Source organism: Salvelinus fontinalis, chromosome 37 (assembly GCF_029448725.1).
Source record: "Salvelinus fontinalis isolate EN_2023a chromosome 37, ASM2944872v1, whole genome shotgun sequence".
Classification (NCBI taxonomy): domain Eukaryota; kingdom Metazoa; phylum Chordata; class Actinopteri; order Salmoniformes; family Salmonidae; genus Salvelinus; species Salvelinus fontinalis.
In genome coordinates this window covers 16,411,739-16,429,066 of record NC_074701.1, presented here as the reverse complement: position 1 = coordinate 16,429,066, position 17,328 = coordinate 16,411,739, and the positions used below count along the sequence as shown (strand labels likewise).

General features: G+C 45.3%; 1 protein-coding gene across 3 annotated transcripts in view; it reads left to right on the top strand.

Moving 5' to 3' along the window:
* The window catches only part of bmpr1aa (bone morphogenetic protein receptor, type IAa), a 73,011-nt gene that overhangs the window by 51,692 nt on the left and 3,991 nt on the right, over nucleotides 1–17,328 (top strand). Inside the window, exons 3-12 of one of the 3 annotated variants that reach the window (XM_055902161.1) lie at nucleotides 268–606; nucleotides 13,408–13,567; nucleotides 13,970–14,072; nucleotides 14,271–14,370; nucleotides 14,503–14,599; nucleotides 14,884–15,022; nucleotides 15,616–15,808; nucleotides 16,070–16,367; nucleotides 16,644–16,819; nucleotides 17,046–17,176. In XM_055902161.1, the coding sequence (XP_055758136.1) occupies nucleotides 540–606; nucleotides 13,408–13,567; nucleotides 13,970–14,072; nucleotides 14,271–14,370; nucleotides 14,503–14,599; nucleotides 14,884–15,022; nucleotides 15,616–15,808; nucleotides 16,070–16,367; nucleotides 16,644–16,819; nucleotides 17,046–17,176 (1,464 nt within the window). In that variant the 5' untranslated portion in view covers nucleotides 268–539. Of the gene's footprint in view, nucleotides 1–267; nucleotides 616–13,407; nucleotides 13,568–13,969; nucleotides 14,073–14,270; nucleotides 14,371–14,502; nucleotides 14,600–14,883; nucleotides 15,023–15,615; nucleotides 15,809–16,069; nucleotides 16,368–16,643; nucleotides 16,820–17,045; nucleotides 17,177–17,328 lie in introns of all 3 variants that reach the window. The other 2 variants (XM_055902160.1, XM_055902162.1) reach the window with 2 other exon arrangements.

Genomic DNA, 17,328 nt, shown 5'->3' with positions numbered 1-17,328 from the left:
TTTGCTCCCAATTTGTGCTAAATTGCTCAGCAAATCTGATAACATGCAGCCGAGGGCTTACAAAGACAATAGGGGTTGACTGTCAGTGTCAACCCCGCTGGCCTTTCCAAACTTGATCACAACATTGCTGTGCAAGGGCCTGCCACTTTGCAATGACACATGCAAGGAAAATGCAGGTTGTAAAATGGCGTTCAAGTGTTCTAGAAGCTTTGTTTTATACTGTACTTCCTCTCTAACAATATTTCCCTTTTCTCTCTAATTTTCCAGGGTTTCCAACCGAGGTAGCCTGTGAGAAGAAAGATTTGAGTTTTTAGTTTTTGTGCCATCCTCCCTCACCCACTCGCCTCCCCCGTACATATTCACCCGTACCTCCACTCCCCCAACGGGGGAAAACTATGCTCCTGTTCTCCCTGAGCTGAACCAGGAAGGGACAGGACGAGGCACACCATCAGAGCCCACAGGGGTGACCACCAGTGACCAACAAGCTCCCACAGAGCGCAGTCCAGCCCAGTCAAGTCTCAACAAGTCACTGTGCCAAGATGACAGTGCTTCCCTTTTACATCGCTGCGGTGGGAGTCTGCATCCTACTGGTGATCAGAGCTGAAGGTATTCAAAGTAAGACTGGCTCCTCTGTTATTGTATTCCTCTTGTTGTCACACTGCCCCCACCACCTCTCTTATTACTACGCACAACTGTCTGTGCCTCCCACTCTCTTTAGTTGGAGGATACTCTAATATGCTGTTTTTGATGGAAGGTTATATGGTAACTGTGTGTTGGGGGAATTGCTCATAAATATTCATAGTTGTACCTGAATGAATTGTACCTGATCTAGGACTGTCCCAGACTAAAAAAAATCTTGGTTGACCAAGAGTCGTCTGTTCTTTTGACCAATTGATTAACCTTGTATTTTTCCATATATAGACACATCCTATGTATTTGAATCAAATCAACTGTATGGACTGTTTGATGAAATAATTAAGACACATAAATGACCACAGGGAGTCCGACCGCAATTGATTTGATTGTGCCGCCTGGCTCAGACTTACAGCGCCTGACCGTGACTAGCACCCGTTGTCTCCTTCCTCCCTGCAGCAGTGACTACCACAAAGTCAGTGTGTATAGCTCTGTTCGTGTTGCTGAAGCTGCACCATAATTACAGACATTTCTAACTGAAAAGGTATCTTACAGAAACCCCTAATTTGTTTAGGTAAAACATTCCCTCACCCCTTGCTCTCTTTACATGACACATGTATGCTTCGCATGCACGTGAACAATAGGGCCTGACCTATAGCATATCATAATCACATCAATAAATTGGTTATACGAACTCTGAACACTGTAACACATGTGACAGCAAAATAGATGCAGAGGACGTGAAAAACTCAAAATGGGGAATGTGTTTACTGGTTGCTCAGGAGATAAAGGGGAAGTCAGATGTGTTGAATACATTTGGCTAGTTGTGGAAAATATTGGAGATCAAGAAAAATAATGTATGGAGCAAGCGCTGTGTGCATATTATGTGTACCAAACAGGTGCTGTTAAATTATAATATTTTTCTGACCGTTTGGAACAATGTAAACAACACTGAATAAATTATAAGCGTACTAGAGTATTTTATTTTTATATATATGTTTTTTTTGGTAAGGTCTTTATTATATCAAAGACTAGAAAAGTCATTCATTTGTGAATGCAATTTCTGTAATGGAATGGTTTAGGCCTATTTATTGTTTATGCTAATTATTTAATTGTCACTTCATTTTATTTTAAAACTAAAGCGCTTGATTGCATGTCACATCATTAATGACTAGTATGCTGTGTCATGACATGAACAAAAATGATTGATACAGTAGCCTATATAAGTATTGAAATTATAGGCCTAAGTAAAGTTACGGTACTACGACTAAACTGGTTGCGCTCTTAGGCCTACAGCTCGATGGTGGTTATACAAGGCTGCTATACTAACACGGAACCCAAACCGGCTGCGTGCGTGCGCCATTGTGCATGTATTTATTTTGTCCCCCTACACCAAACACGACCACAACACGCAGGTTAAAATATCAAAACAAACTCTGAACCAATTACATTAATTTTGGGACAGGTCGAAAAGCATTAAACATTTATGGCAATTTAGCTAGTTAGCTTGCACTTGCTAGCTAATTTGTCCTATTTAGCTAGCTTGCTGTTGCTAGTAAATTTGTCCAGGGATACAAACAGAGTTGTGCATTTCAGGTAAAATAACAAGGTCCTCTACTCCGACAATTAATCCACACATAAAACGGTCAACCGAATTGTTTCTAGTCGTCTCTCCTCCTTCCAGGCTTTTTCATCTTTGAACTTATATGGTGATCGCATCTACACTTTCATAGCATTACCACAACGACCGGCAACACAGTTCGTCTTTCAATCACCCACGTGGGTATAACCAATGAGATGGCACGTGGGTACCTGCTTCAATAAACCAATGAGGAGATGGGAGAGGCAGGACTTGCAGCGCGATCTGCGTCAGAAATAGAAAGGACTTCTATTTTAGCCCTTGGCAGCGCAGACGCTCACGAGCAGTGTGGGTGCAATAATTGAATAACATAAATGTATACATTTATTTTGCAACGCTAGCGCTCGCAAAGCAAGCGGTGTAGTCAGGGTATAAGCCTACTAATTATGACATAACTTATTATCCATTTCGCAAGCATTTTGCTACACCCGCAATAACATCTGCTAAACACGTATGTGACGAATAAAATGTTATTTAATAACATTTGATTGAATGATGATCATAATAACAACAATAAGGAGATTGAGGAAAGAAGGTTATTAGAAATAGAATTTGTATGACCATTTTGAAAATTTGTGAATAAAACAAAATAAATGATAACGTGTAAAGCCTTTAAAACAGCTGAATCTCGGAAATTGTTGCATGAGGATTGGTGCTCATGGAATCAGTAGGCTATCAACCAAGCAGCAACAGAAGCAGGATCTGTCTTATTTCTGTAGACATGCAGTGCCTCCAGAAAGTGTTCAAGACCTTGACTTTTTCCACATTTTGTTATGTTACAGCCTTACCCTAAAATGTATTTATTAAAAACAATATCCTCAGCATTCTACACACTAACTTAAATGACAAAGCAAAATCAGGTTTGCAAATATATTAAAAACAGGAATGCCTTATTTACGTAACTATTCAGACCCTTCGCTATGAGACTCGAGACCAAGAACCAGATGGTCACTCTGACAGAGCTCTAGACTTCCTCTGTGGAGATGGAAGAACCTTCCAGAAGGACAATCAGGCCTGTATGGTAGAGTGGCCAGGTGGAACCCACTCCTCATTTAAAAGGCACATGACAGCTCGATTGGAGTTTGCGAAAAGGCCCCTAAAGGACTCTGACCTTGAGAAACAAGATTCTCTGATCTGATGAAACTAAGAATAAACTCTTTGGCCTGATTGCCAAACGTCACATCTGGAAGAAACCTGGCACCATCCCTACAGTGAAGCATGGTGGTGGCAGTATCATGCTGTGGCAATGTTTTTCAGCAGCAGGGACAGGATGACTTGTCAGAATCGATAGAAAGATGAGTGGAGAAAAGTACAGAGATCTTTGATGAAAACCTGCTCCAGAGCGCTCAGGACCTCAGACTAGGGCGAAGGTTCACCTTCCAACAAGACAACGACCTTAAGCACACAGCCAAGACAACGCAGGAGTGGCTTCGGGACAAGTCTCTGAACGTCCTTGAGTGTCCCAGCCAGAGCCTGGACTTGAACCCAATCGAACATCTCTGGAGAGACCTGAAAATAGCTGTGCAGCAACGCTCCCAATCCAACCTGACAGAGCTTGAGAGAATCTGCAGAGAAGAATGGGAGAAACTCCCCAAATACAGGTGTGCCAAGTTTGTAGCATCATACCCAAGAAGACTTGATGCTGTAATCGCTGCCAAAGGTGCTTCAACAAAGTACTGAGTAAAGAGTCTCAATACTTACAAATGTCATTTCAGTATTTTATTTGTAATAAATAAGCAAATATTTCTAAACTGTTTTTGCTTTGTAATTATGGGATGTTGTGTGTAGATTTGAGGGGTAAAAAAATCAATTTTAGAATAAGGCTGTAACGTAGCAATGTGGAAAAAGTCAAGGGGTCTGAATACTTTCCTAATGCAATGTGTATATATGGATGATTTTATAAATCCAGGCACATTTTTAAGTTAGTCTATTGATTATAGACCTAATTAAGTTGGTTTCCTCTCGCCTCACTTTTCTTTTTGTCTCCTAACTCTGCTGCTGCTGCCGCTGCATTGTTCTCAACACCAAGATGCTGGTTAACTTTGTGTTATTATGCACAAAGTAACATGGCCTAATAAAAGGCTCCAATTCAACAGCGCAATAATGTGTTTCAGAACCATGGACAGCGACCACTATCCAACTCGGGAGAAAGAGTCTTTGTTATAAAATAATACTATTTTTATTAGTGTTGCACTGTTGTTCCTGCGTAATATAATCACATGCAATTTCAGTAGCACATGTCTTAGAGTGATGGACTGTGCCATCCGAACGGCCTCCACAGTGGATCAGTCCACTCACAGGCGCCAATCAGACAGGTGTCTTGTACACCATTAATTTATTTATATATATTTTTTTGCTACTGCTTGACTAAAGAAATCTTGAACGGTCAACAGCCTATCAACCAAACAATCAACCAGTCGACTAAATGTGGTCAGCCCTAACATGATACCAACACTTTCTCAGTAAAGCATACTAACCAGAAGCCCACTGGCAGGCTCTGATAATAAGATGATCTGCATCGCGAGCAAATACGACTCTGAACCGTTGGCTTACAGCTGTAAGACATCGAGTTCCTGACATCTATTACCACTTGCGGTCTAAGTTCGAATTCCCCATGGGGCGCAAAAAAAATTAGATTTGGAACGTGGACTCACATTTATTGCGATATTGTTTTGGGAAGGAACATGCTATCATCACCTTGAAAATTACGATTAGGGGCTCAATTCAATCCAACCTGCAGTATTTACTCTGTAGCTCTTTTTCCAATTGTCAAACGAATTTACAGGTTGGTCTTGGGTGCTGTATAAAAACCTACAATTACTACCAGGGCAACCCCTATGAGGTATGCTTACGTTTCAGAATTAGAAGTGTGTGGGCACGTGACGAATATTGTAAATACATGATTTGAAAAATATATACTTTCAATTTGATCTCCATTACGAAGAGGGACACCAAGACAAAATAAGAAGTCAATAGCACTTTTGAAAAACTCTATTGCATAAATTAGCATAAATACTTATTTCTGCCTTTGTTTAAGCAAGTGACCCACAGTCCCCCATCCCCTACTATGGAGAGATCAGTATTTTAAGCCATTATCATGGCTGTGATAGAATTCATTAGCTGGTGATGCAATGCCTTTTGAAATGCATGACCTAAGCTACCTAGTTACAGAATAGAAACAAAACCCCCATGTGGTCCTAACAGGATAATATGGCAATGACATTGATCTTTTGCATATATGCTAATTAGGGGACCAAACGCCATAGGTACAACTCAGTCCTTTCTCTCAATACCAAGTTTACCGTGATGTGCAGAAACACCCATTTCCCACTTGGGAAATGTCCTGATCTCAATGAGATTAGACCATGTTGAATATCATGTGATGTTCCGATGATATTGCCTCATTTTGCCTTGTGTCGTGAGATCATGCTATGTGAGTGAACGATGTATGGAAAAGACACTGAATACGCTCCGATCACAGCACAATTTAGTCACCAAGATCGTTTTATTCTATGTACCGGGCACACGCAGGCCTCAAGTATAACGCTGGTTTTACCCGGACATGTTTGATGCCGGCAGGATATGGATCTTAATGTGCTGGGGCCTCATAAAAGGGCCTCCCTCTAGCTGCTCCTACTGTTGCTCTCATACTGCCTGCCCGGCGGGGCCTCCACAGTGAACCAACCAGCAGCCATAAAGCCAACCAGGGCCATAAAGACGGAGCTCTCAGGCTCGTAAAAGGTCACCTTTAACCAGCCAATGAGATGTGAAGGCAAATATCAGGATCTGATTACTCTAAAAGCAGAGCTTTTTAGCACTCCGTCACACACACACGCACACACAGGCTGATAAGAGGAAGGCATGGCCGGTCCAAGTCTTAGGGATGATTAAATCAGAGCATCGCTCTCTGAGACTGGTTGTGGCCCTGTTTTGTTATCAAAGACCCCATGCTATTGTTTTGATTAGTCTCTGTTAACTCTGTTAATTAGTCTCCCATGTCTACCTTGTCCCAGGCATACTGTACAGTGAAACAGTGTCTCTGTACCCAGGCAGGGCCAGGTTTGCCTCTCTCCTTCCTTCCCGCCAGCAGCTCAGTCATTGATGGTCGTGACCCACCAGAGAACCCACCCCCCACCCTCTCACTACAGGAAGCTGTTGAAGTGATTGTTGGCACTCTGGGTTCCTTTTTTCACATGAACCATTTCCTCTATAATACTGTCAGTCGTTACAGGGCAAAAAATACTCCAAACATTCATTGTTCTCCGGAAATAATTCAATCCCACGAGAGAGGTTTTTCTCTGTCGCTTTTTCTTTCTTTTTTTTCGCTGCGCTTGATGATTAGTGAGGGAGTGGGGCCTGGGCCTGGCATATGCCAAGCTTTATGGGGAGAGGGGGCAGGGACAGAGGTGCCCGCTGGGCAAGAAGCTGCCAGAGTGTCTGTATAAGGGGCTTGCTGTGCTATCTCATGAATGCTCTTTTCACACTCACTTTTTCTGCTCCTGAAGTGTCAACAAACCAATTAGAATTCCACTTTTGTCTCACCAAGGGGAAAAGGCACGTTTTTTTATTTGCTGTTGTTTTCCGTGTGTGAGGAGTTTTAATTAGCGTGAGGCTGTAGCAACTTGTTAAATACCTTTTTCAAGGTATTCAACTGTTGCCAGGTAACCGAGGTTGTTGAATGAACTCAGGAAATTCTCCAATAACATTCAAAGAACACACAGAATAATTATTTTTCTCTTTTGTTCTAGATCTTGGGCAAAAGCCTTGTTGTGAATCACTGACTAATATGAACAGAATGTATTGAATTTGTGCTGTAGTGAAGAGGTTCCAGTAACACTCCCTGCGAGGAGGAGATTTGGTAACAGCCGCTGTCACTTTTCTATTGTCATCACAAACCGGAGGAACAACGCAAGAAGTATAAATATCTTCTCTGTATACTGTCCTTTGCCACTAGGAAAGTGATGATGGAGCTGAAAGGGGGAGCCATCGAAGTCTGTGGTTCACTTGTAAGGCTTACGGTGGGGGTCCGAAATGATTGACACCCTTGATAAAGATGAGCGAAGATGAGCAAAAATCATTTTAAATATTGAGCTATATTGTATGCTCCAAAAAGTGGAAAATGTATATTATTTTATATTAATGTAATTGCTCAGAGAAATAGATTTTGTCTAACAAGTACTACTTTTTCCCCCCTCAAAGGTAGGGGTAAAAATGATAGACACCCCTGTTGTCAATGCCTTTCAATACATCACCAACGAGCTCTATTTTCATGTCATCCAACAAATGTAAACACCCGGAGTTTGCTAAATGTCATTGGATTGGAACCGGCACTTTGGGCAGATGACATGAAAATAGAGGTCTTTGACCACGCACACCAGTGTTGGGGGTCTGGTGTTGAAATGAGAACGCATAAGCAGAAAATAACCCCACACCTACTGTAAAATATGGTGGTGGCTCTGGTTTGCTGCTATTTCGTTTCCACTGGTCCTGGGGCCCTTAAGGTCAATGGCATAATGAACTTGACCCACTACCAGGACATTTTTAGCCAAAAACCTGGTTGCCTTTACTAGGAGGCTGAAACTTGGCCACAGGTGGATCTTCTAGCAAGACATTAACCTCAGGCACACATGAAATCCACAAAGAAATTGTTAATTGGCCACGAAATCGAAATTGTCTCCAGACAAAACCCATTGAAACCTTGTTTGAATTGAAGAGGGCAGTCCATAAACAGACAGGTTTTTTATTTATCAATTTAACCCTTATTTAACTAGGCAAGTCAGTTAAGAGCAAATTATTATTTACAATGACTGCCTACATATCAAGGATCTGGAAGGATTCTGTATGGAGGAATGGTCTCAGATCCCTCCCAATGTGTTCTCCAACTCATAAAACATTTTAGAAAAAGGCTCTGCTGTTATTCTCATTGAAAACAGGGGTGCCAAACGTGGACCCCTACCTTTTTTGAAAATGTTTTACAGCTTGTTAAACAAAATATCTTTCTCTGAGCAATTGTATTAGTATAAATAATTTGCCTGTTTTTTTGGAGAATACAATAAAGCTCAGTATGTTATTATTTATTGTATGCAGTAATTTTTGCTCATCTTTAACAAGGATGTATATAATTGTCAGCTAATACCTCCATACTTCTGTTTTTCTTGCCGACTCACCCACTTCAAGAGTTGTAATTTCAGGTAGCTTTCTCATTTACATTACATTTACATTTAAGTCATTTAGCAGACGCTCTTATCCAGAGCGACTTACAAATTGGTGCATTCACCTAATGACATCCAGTGGAACAGCCACTTTACAATAGTGCATCTAGATCTTTTAAGGGGGGGGGGGGGGGGCAGAAGGATTGCTTTATCCTATCCTAGGTATTCCTTGAAGAGGTGGGGTTTCAGGTGTCTCCGGAAGGTGGTGATTGACTCCGCTGTCCTGGCGTCGTGAGGGAGTTTGTTCCACCATTGGGGTGCCAGAGCAGCGAACAGTTTTGACTGGGCTGAGCGGGAACTGTACTTCCTCAGTGGTAGGGAGGCGAGCAGGCCAGAGGTGGATGAACGCAGTGCCCTTGTTTGGGTGTAGGGCCTGATCAGAGCCTGAAGGTACTGAGGTGCCGTTCCCCTCACAGCTCCGTAGGCAAGCACCATGGTCTTGTAGCGGATGCGAGCTTCAACTGGAAGCCAGTGGAGAGAGCGGAGGAGCGGGGTGACGTGAGAGAACTTGGGAAGGTTGAACACCAGACGGGCTGCGGCGTTCTGGATGAGTTGTAGGGGTTTAATGGCACAGGCAGGGAGCCCAGCCAACAGCGAGTTGCAGTAATCCAGACGGGAGATGACAAGTGCCTGGATTAGGACCTGCGCCGCTTCCTGTGTGAGGCAGGGTCGTACTCTGCGGATGTTGTAGAGCATGAACCTACAGGAACGGGCCACCGCCTTGATGTTGGTGGAGAACGACAGGGTGTTGTCCAGGATCACGCCAAGGTTCTTAGCGCTCTGGGAGGAGGACACAATGGAGTTGTCAACCGTGATGGCGAGATCATGGAACGGACAGTCCTTCCCCGGGAGGAAGAGCAGCTCCGTCTTGCCGAGGTTCAGCTTGAGGTGGTGATCCGTCATCCACACTGATATGTCTGCCAGACATGCAGAGATGCGATTCGCCACCTGGTCATCAGAAGGGGGAAAGGAGAAGATTAATTGTGTGTCGTCTGCATAGCAATGATAGGAGAGACCATGTGAGGTTATGACAGAGCCAAGTGACTTGGTGTATAGCGAGAATAGGAGAGGGCCTAGAACAGAGCCCTGGGGGACACCAGTGGTGAGAGCGCGTGGTGAGGAGACAGATTCTCGCCACGCCACCTGGTAGGAGCGACCTGTCAGGTAGGACGCAATCCAAGCGTGGGCCGCGCCGGAGATGCCCAACTCGGAGAGGGTGGAGAGGAGGATCTGATGGTTCTCTCCCTGTCCAGATCCCCCCCCCCCCCCAAGGTCAGAGAGGAAGGTTGATCGTCTCCGGGGTTTGTTGCTGTGAACGGATCTCTCTCTCTCTCTACCTTGCTCTCTCATTTTCTTCTCATTTGTTCTTCTCTCACACACACACACACACTCTCTTACTCACTTTCTCTCGCCTGAGACTTTAGGAGAGGGAAGGTTTCAGTGACTGTGTTTGTATGCAGATATATGACTCCCCTCACCTCCACAGTGTGTCCTGTTAGAAGAACAACCAGTTCAGAACACTGTATCTCGTGTCGCTGCACTCTTATGGCTGGCTCTGACAAAAACAGGCTCTGCTGCTGGCCCTTTAAGAGCACTGCATTCCATTGCCAGTAGATGGATTGGCTCGTTAGCGTTGGAGTGTGCTGGCCCTTTAAGAGTGCAACATGTGGCTGACTGGAGATGGAGAGGCTCATTACTGGGGGTGCTCTGCCAGACCTCAGACTCCGCCGTGACTGGCGGCAGAATTAAGCACACATGTGGAGGCAGAGAGAGCACCAGCAGCCATTTCCAGCCCCACTGACAGCCGCTGCTCTCCATCAATCACGGCCCCCAGCCAATCACAGGCCTAGTAGAGGGGAAGAGAGGTACTCTGTGTCTTCACTAGCGAGGCCCAGCCAAATAGAAACAAAAAGGGCCTTAAGGCTCTTTGGAGGTTTGATGGTGAACTTTAAGTCTTGTATTGTCAACATGGCTTTCTCTGTAGACTCCAGTGTGAGAGAGACCTCAGAAGTCCTCGACACTCCCAGTCACTGCAGTAAAAACGTGTCCCGAGTTTTATGTGCTTACTCAGGGACTATCAAAGAGGCTTTCATCACCTCATCAAAGCATCCGGGAGCCTCCTGAATCCCTTTCCCCATCCCTCAAACATGACTCAAACCAGTCGAGACCGAGCACAGCTCCCAGAGGGAGAGCGAAGGAACGGAGAGAGAAGAAGTGTGGGAGGGAGAAAGAGAGCCATCTACCCTCAGCTTTCTGGTTTCTATTTGGGGCTTGGCCCGTTTGATCTGGTTCCAGTCTGCTGTGTGTTTATAAGTTTCCACACTCCCTCCCAACACTGCTTTGTGCCAATATGACATTGCCAGGGGACAGCCCAGCTCAAACTGGGCCCTGGGCCATGCCACCACTTAAGTCTAGTTTATTAGTGCAACAATTTCAGATATTATTTTGATTAAATCTCCTGTGTGTAATATCAACGGCAAGAGGTCTAGACTATCTGCCTCCTTTTAGGAGCTTTATTTCTTTGGATCGTGTGTGTGTGTGTGTGTGTGTGTGTGTGTGTGTGTGTGTGTGTGTGTGAGACGCATGTAAAGAGACTTGAGTTTATTCCCCCCCAGGAGGATGTTGGTCTGAGTGTTTGGTTGGAACTCTGGAGTCCTGTAATCGGTGTGTTCTTTTCCTCTTCACTGATAGAAGGCGGACATCAAAAGCCCCGGGTTTCACAGCTTCTGAGACCGGCTCTGCTATCTCACTGGAGAACAGCTCGGGCCTCTTTATTTTTTTTCGGGGTGTTGCCATCAGTTCCGCCACCGATAACTCCTGCCACCCTTGTTTGTACAACAGATTAGGGTTTGTTCTAGGCCCCAAGGACCCCAGCTCAAGCATACGGCTATGATCTCACAACCCCCTGCCACAGTGATTTCTCTCTGCTCTGGTGATATGACCTTAGTGTTGACCACATTGAGGATTGTAGTGAGTCACTTTCCTGGTTGTCTATTCTATACCGATAAAACATTACTGAGGAGTTCTGGTCTGCTTTGCTTTAGTTGTTGAAATGTAGAATATAGAGGCCTAACGGTTGCTTTTAATTTGATGCAGTTATTATGTTTTTACATAATAGCTTTTGACTCTAAAGGATCCCAAAACGAAGTTAAGACTAGCACACTTTTGTCTGCCACCCTATGGGGTTCCATCATTTGGGGTAGGGGGGATTCTATTGGCTTAAGTACAACACTAAAAGTGAAGCGTTCGTAGAAGTAGTGGTCCTGGTCGACTGTTAGGCTGTCTGACGTCAGTAAGCCGGTGAGTCTGTAAGTACATGATCAGCGTACAAATGAACTGTAAAAAAGGAACCGAAGCCCAACAGAAGCTCCTTTATCTCTCAGGCTCTCCTTTTAAATGGTCATTTACCAGTAAAATTACTCCGAGAATGCAGCCTGAATCTAGAACCACCAGGGCACTCGGTTGTAAAAGGAAAGAGAAAAGTTGAGGAAAACAAGAACGACAACCCTGAAGCCAGTAATGGGGTCTAGGGAAGGAATGTGGAGCTGGAGACAAGCAGCCGGGAGAGGGAAGAGAAAAAGAATGGGTGCCGTTCTGCTGCCGAGACGTTTCAAAGTGTAGGTTTGCAGGTGATTGGCCCTCTGCAGACATGTCTGAACTGGAGCAGGCTCGAGTCGCGTCATGCTCCAGAGGAAGTGCCGAAGCCGCGCCGAGTGCTGCACACAGACATCACTTTGTGCTTAATGCTCACAACTCACAGGAGCCCCACAGCCCAGGTCCACTCTCCTGAGAGGGGGGGGGGGGGGGAGAAAGGAGGGGCTAGGACGAGGTAGAAGTCAAGAAGAGAAGGATAGGGAACAAGGAGGACAATGGAGGAACAACAAACAGGAGAAGCAAAAGGATTGTAAAAAAAGAAGCGGGCAAGAGGAGGACTGATAAGGAAAATGGGTCAGGGCATTGCAAGGGGAGAGGAAAAGAGATCAGGAGAAAGAGCATGAGAAGAGGTGGAGTACCAGACAGTAACGTGAGGATAGGAGTCACACAGTGAGCTCATACTCAACATTTTAATGCAGCATTAGGGACTTATATTAGTGTGCTGCTCTGTAAAATGTCATCTTCCTGGCTTTGTATCCATGGTGCCATGTATCTAGTCTTAATGGCTCTGACTGGCTCCTTAAGATGTCAGTAGATTTGTTGCCGATGCCCCTTTTTAGGTGCGGTTAATACAGAGTCCTGGCAGTGCGCTCTCGGCTAGTTTAACCAGCTTAAACTGATTTGAGCAGTGAACATTTTCTGTGTACTAAACCTTGCCATTATAAAGAACCACAACATAATGGCCCTCATGAATATTAGGTTTTTCCTCCGTTAAAACCATGCCGTTGTTTTCAATTTCATATGTAACTGCAATCAGATTGACAACAGTGATAATGTTGCGAACAACAGATGTTGGCTTGGCCCGCCAGTATTCTGCTCTGCTTACGCTCATGCATGTGATGGCTCTAACTGGACACTAGCACAGAGTATAAATAGCCCCTGGCCATATATGGATCAGACTTATCACATGAGCACACAATTAGGAGTGGACCGCTCTCATATAAAAACAAATAGAGGGGAGGGACAGCAGATAAATCAAACCCACCATAGGACAGTTGTGTTTACTATGAATATATAGCCTAGTATTTGACTACTGTAACTCTTCAAACCAGATGTTGTGTTAGGCGGCGGAATGAAAATGTTACACAATGTGTTTATGTTCTGTATTTCTGGCAACAGTGACTTGTGCAGTGAAAACCTGTGTTTTTGCGATGGCAGACGGTGTCTCCCAGATGGAGGGGGGAAATGATGGATTGTGACATTTTCACTGTCATTATAAAACTAAACCACCCCCCCCCCCCCTCTCTCTCTCTCCCTCCGTCCATCCAGCTGGTCAGAATCCAGACCACATGCTCCACGGCACCGGGCACAAGCATGAGTCCAGGAAGCCCGGGGACGACACCACGGTGGCCCCAGAGGACGCCGCCCGCTTTCTGAGCTGCTACTGCTCGGGTTACTGTCCAGAGGACCACAAAAATAACACCTGCGAGTGAGTGACCAACCAAGGCCAAATTCTTAATTGATATGTTTGTTCCAACTCTGACTTTTGGGTCTGTGATGAATGTCAATGCTGACTTAACTCCTCAAACTCATTGTCTTTTGGTACACCAGAAGTACATTAATTTCCAATGGAACGATTCGTTTGCCTCGCTGCGTTGCAGTGCGTTTATTCGTTGTGGTGCATACGTTGGATTTATCGAACGTATGCGTCAAACTGTATGCGTAGACGGCTTGACAGAAATGGTAACAGAAGGTGAATGTTGAACTTCTGTTGCATACATATACAGATGATGCTGCGTACCATTTTGCGCAATGACGCTGTCGGTGTGATCGAGGCGTAAGTGTGTTTGGGAACTCTACTCATTGAATGATTTTTTATTTATTTTTTCAGGACGAATGGACAATGTTTTGCCATCATAGAGGAGGATGAGAACGGAGAAGCTATTCTGACCTCTGGCTGCATGAAGTATGAAGGCTCACATTTTCAATGCAAGGTAAGTGTGTGTTGTGGTCTGTATGGAAGGGAGTAGGACTGTGACACAGGGATGTCAATTATATGTTGTAACATGTTCTAGTATTGTTATTATATGTGTATATAGCTATTATTCATAGTTGAGTCATTGTTTGAATAACCCCTGTTGAATTGAGTGCCACAACAACAAAAAAACATGGTTTCATTTAATTATTTTCAGGATTCGCCCAGGGCTCAGACAAGGCGAACGATCGAATGCTGCGGGACGGACTTCTGTAATCGGGACCTGCAGCCCACGTTACCTCCCCCAATGGACACTGGTGAGGCTTAGGGCCAACTATGTTACTCTACTGCTGGTGTTCCTCTGTATAGTTACCCCAGAAGAGTATTCTGGTGCTGGTATGTCAGGGTCTGATACTTAATTTCATTTGGGGACTCGTGGTGTTTTGCAGGTTCCTACTTTGGCAGTGCCCACTGGCTGGCGTTCCTTATATCAATGACCGTATGCTGCTGCACTCTCATCTGCATCACAGTAGTCTGTTACTACAGGTAGGACTACTCCAGAGAAGAGCTGACACAAAGCGAGATTCCAACTTTCTTCCCATATACATATGGGAATTGAGTCCTGGTTAACTTAACTTGTGGGAGAATATTAGTCGGTCAACATGTTGGTGTCATTTAGCATTTCTATGAATACTTTCATGGGTTTAAGTTGGACTGTTTTCGACTGTTTGGGGATAAAGGCAGATTGTTGCTACGGTACTGCCTGTGACATTCATCTATTGTAGCTTTAGCATGTGTGCCCTGTACTGATCTGTATGTGTTCCTGTCAGGTACAAGTGGCAGACGGAGCGGCAGCAGTACCACCGGGACCTGGAGCAGGACGAGGCCTTCATCCCTGTGGGAGAGTCTCTCAAAGACCTCATCAACCAGTGTCAGTCTTCTGGCAGTGGCTCTGGGCTCCCCCTGCTGGTAAGGACCCCACACTGCACAGGGAGGGGCTTTGGAGCATGTGACCTGGGTGAAAAGCCTTTAGCTATGGTTATATAATAGGTGGCTCAAAATGTGTCTTCTGCTTTCCAGGAAAGAGTAACAGCGGTTATGTGTGTGTCTTTGTCCATAGGTAGGTTATAGTAGCTTAAGTGAATTTGTAAATTATAAACTGGATGGTTTGAGCCCTGAATGCTGATTGGCTGACAGCCGTATACCACGGGTATGACAGAACGTATTTTTACTGCTCTCATTACATTGGTAAGCAGCTTATAATAGCAATAAGGCACCTCTGGAGGTTTGTGATATGTGGCCAATATACCATGGCGTTGCGCGTTGCGTCGTGCTAACAACAGCTCTTAGCCGTAGTATATTGGCCATATACCCTCGGGCCTTATTGCTTAATTATAACATCATGGGCCTTACAAAGCAAAACGTGCATATCTGGCTTGCAACAGCGAATACCACCTTAAAGAATGAACAAATGGTAAAGGTTGTAGTAGGTATGATCTGTGGTAAGCTACTGTTGATCTGATATGAATGCTCAGTGCCTCTCTCCCTGATGTGTCTTGTAGGTGCAGCGCACCATTGCCAAGCAGATCCAGATGGTGCGTCAGATCGGCAAGGGGCGCTACGGCGAGGTGTGGCTGGGCCGCTGGCGGGGAGAGAAGGTGGCCGTCAAGGTGTTCTTCACCCGGGAGGAGGCCAGCTGGTTCAGAGAGACCGAGATCTACCAGACAGTCCTCATGAGGCACGAGAACATACTGGGTAAGTGCCGTTCCTACCACTCACATGTAGCAAAGACGACAGCTGTCTCTGCCTCCATCTAAGCCATATACTGCAGTTTTTTCTTTCTAAATTAGTCTCAATCTAAGTGCAATGTAGAGAGCCTTGATTGACTGTGATGTGATCTTAGGCCTACATTTGCCCTTGTACATACATGGCTGAGGTCAACAGTCATGTATCAGGGCAAGGCCTACATCTCACTGCAGCACTAAACACCCCTCACCTCTCTACTCACGTCTGCAGGTTTCATAGCGGCAGACATCAAGGGTACCGGGGCCTTCACCCAGCTCTTCCTCATCACAGACTACCATGAGAACGGCTCCCTGTACGACTACCTGAGGTTCACCACGCTGGACACCCAGAGCCTGCTGCGACTGGCCTACTCCGCGGCCTGCGGCCTGTGCCACCTCCACACGGAGATCTACGGCACCCAGGGCAAGCCGGCCATCGCCCACCGAGACCTGAAGAGCAAGAACATCCTGATGAAGAAGAACGGCACCTGCTGCATCGCCGACCTGGGCCTGGCTGTCAAGTTCAACAGGTAGGATGCTGTTCAGCAATGGAGATTTTAATCAAGGTTCTATTTATTAGGCACCAAAATAAAGAAAACTGACAAATCGGGAGGGGGAGTAGCTAAGCTTGTCCAATGAGCAGCAATCGTTTTGTGTTACAAAACACTTTGCTACGGTGTGCCCTAATGTACACAACCCATGTTTTCACATATGGCCGTTCCTCTGAACAGTTCTGAACTGTTGTTTCTGGCGCGCCATTGACCATTTCCCTGTAGATTATTCTGAATTCCTGTTCTTGTCTTCAGTGATACCAACGAGGTAGACGTCCCACTGAGTACACGGGTGGGGACCCGGAGGTACATGGCCCCAGAGGTGCTGGCCGAGACCCTGAACAAGAACCACTTCCAGGCCTACATCATGGCTGATATATATAGCTACGGCCTCGTCATCTGGGAGATTGCCCGCCGCTGTATAACAGGAGGTACGGACACACATAGACGCTTACACACACACACCCACACACATTATAGTTCTGAATCTACTGGCATACTGGCATTTGTGTACACGTGATACAGGCAATCCAGACCAGTCACTACGAAAACAGTAATGGGCTTAAGATTTCAACTGGTTATGAAAAGCACTACACTGATGGTATTGTTGAACCAGTGTTCTATTGCACACCGTTATCTCTCTCTCATCTCTCTCAGGTATAGTGGAGGATCACCAGCTGCCATACTATGAGATGGTACCGTCAGACCCGTCCTTTGAGGACATGCTGGAGGTGGTGTGTGTCAAAGGGCTGCGGCCCACCGTGTCCAACAGGTGGAACGGTGATGAGGTGAGTCTGAGAGTGGAGCTAGCCACGAATGTCGACACCTGCGTCACTGCGAGGACATGATTTATCAGGGGAATAGTGTTTTGATTGCACGCAACCTTCAGAAAGAAAGTGAAGAGCGTATACTTGGCATTTGCCACAAAGGCGATTATCCA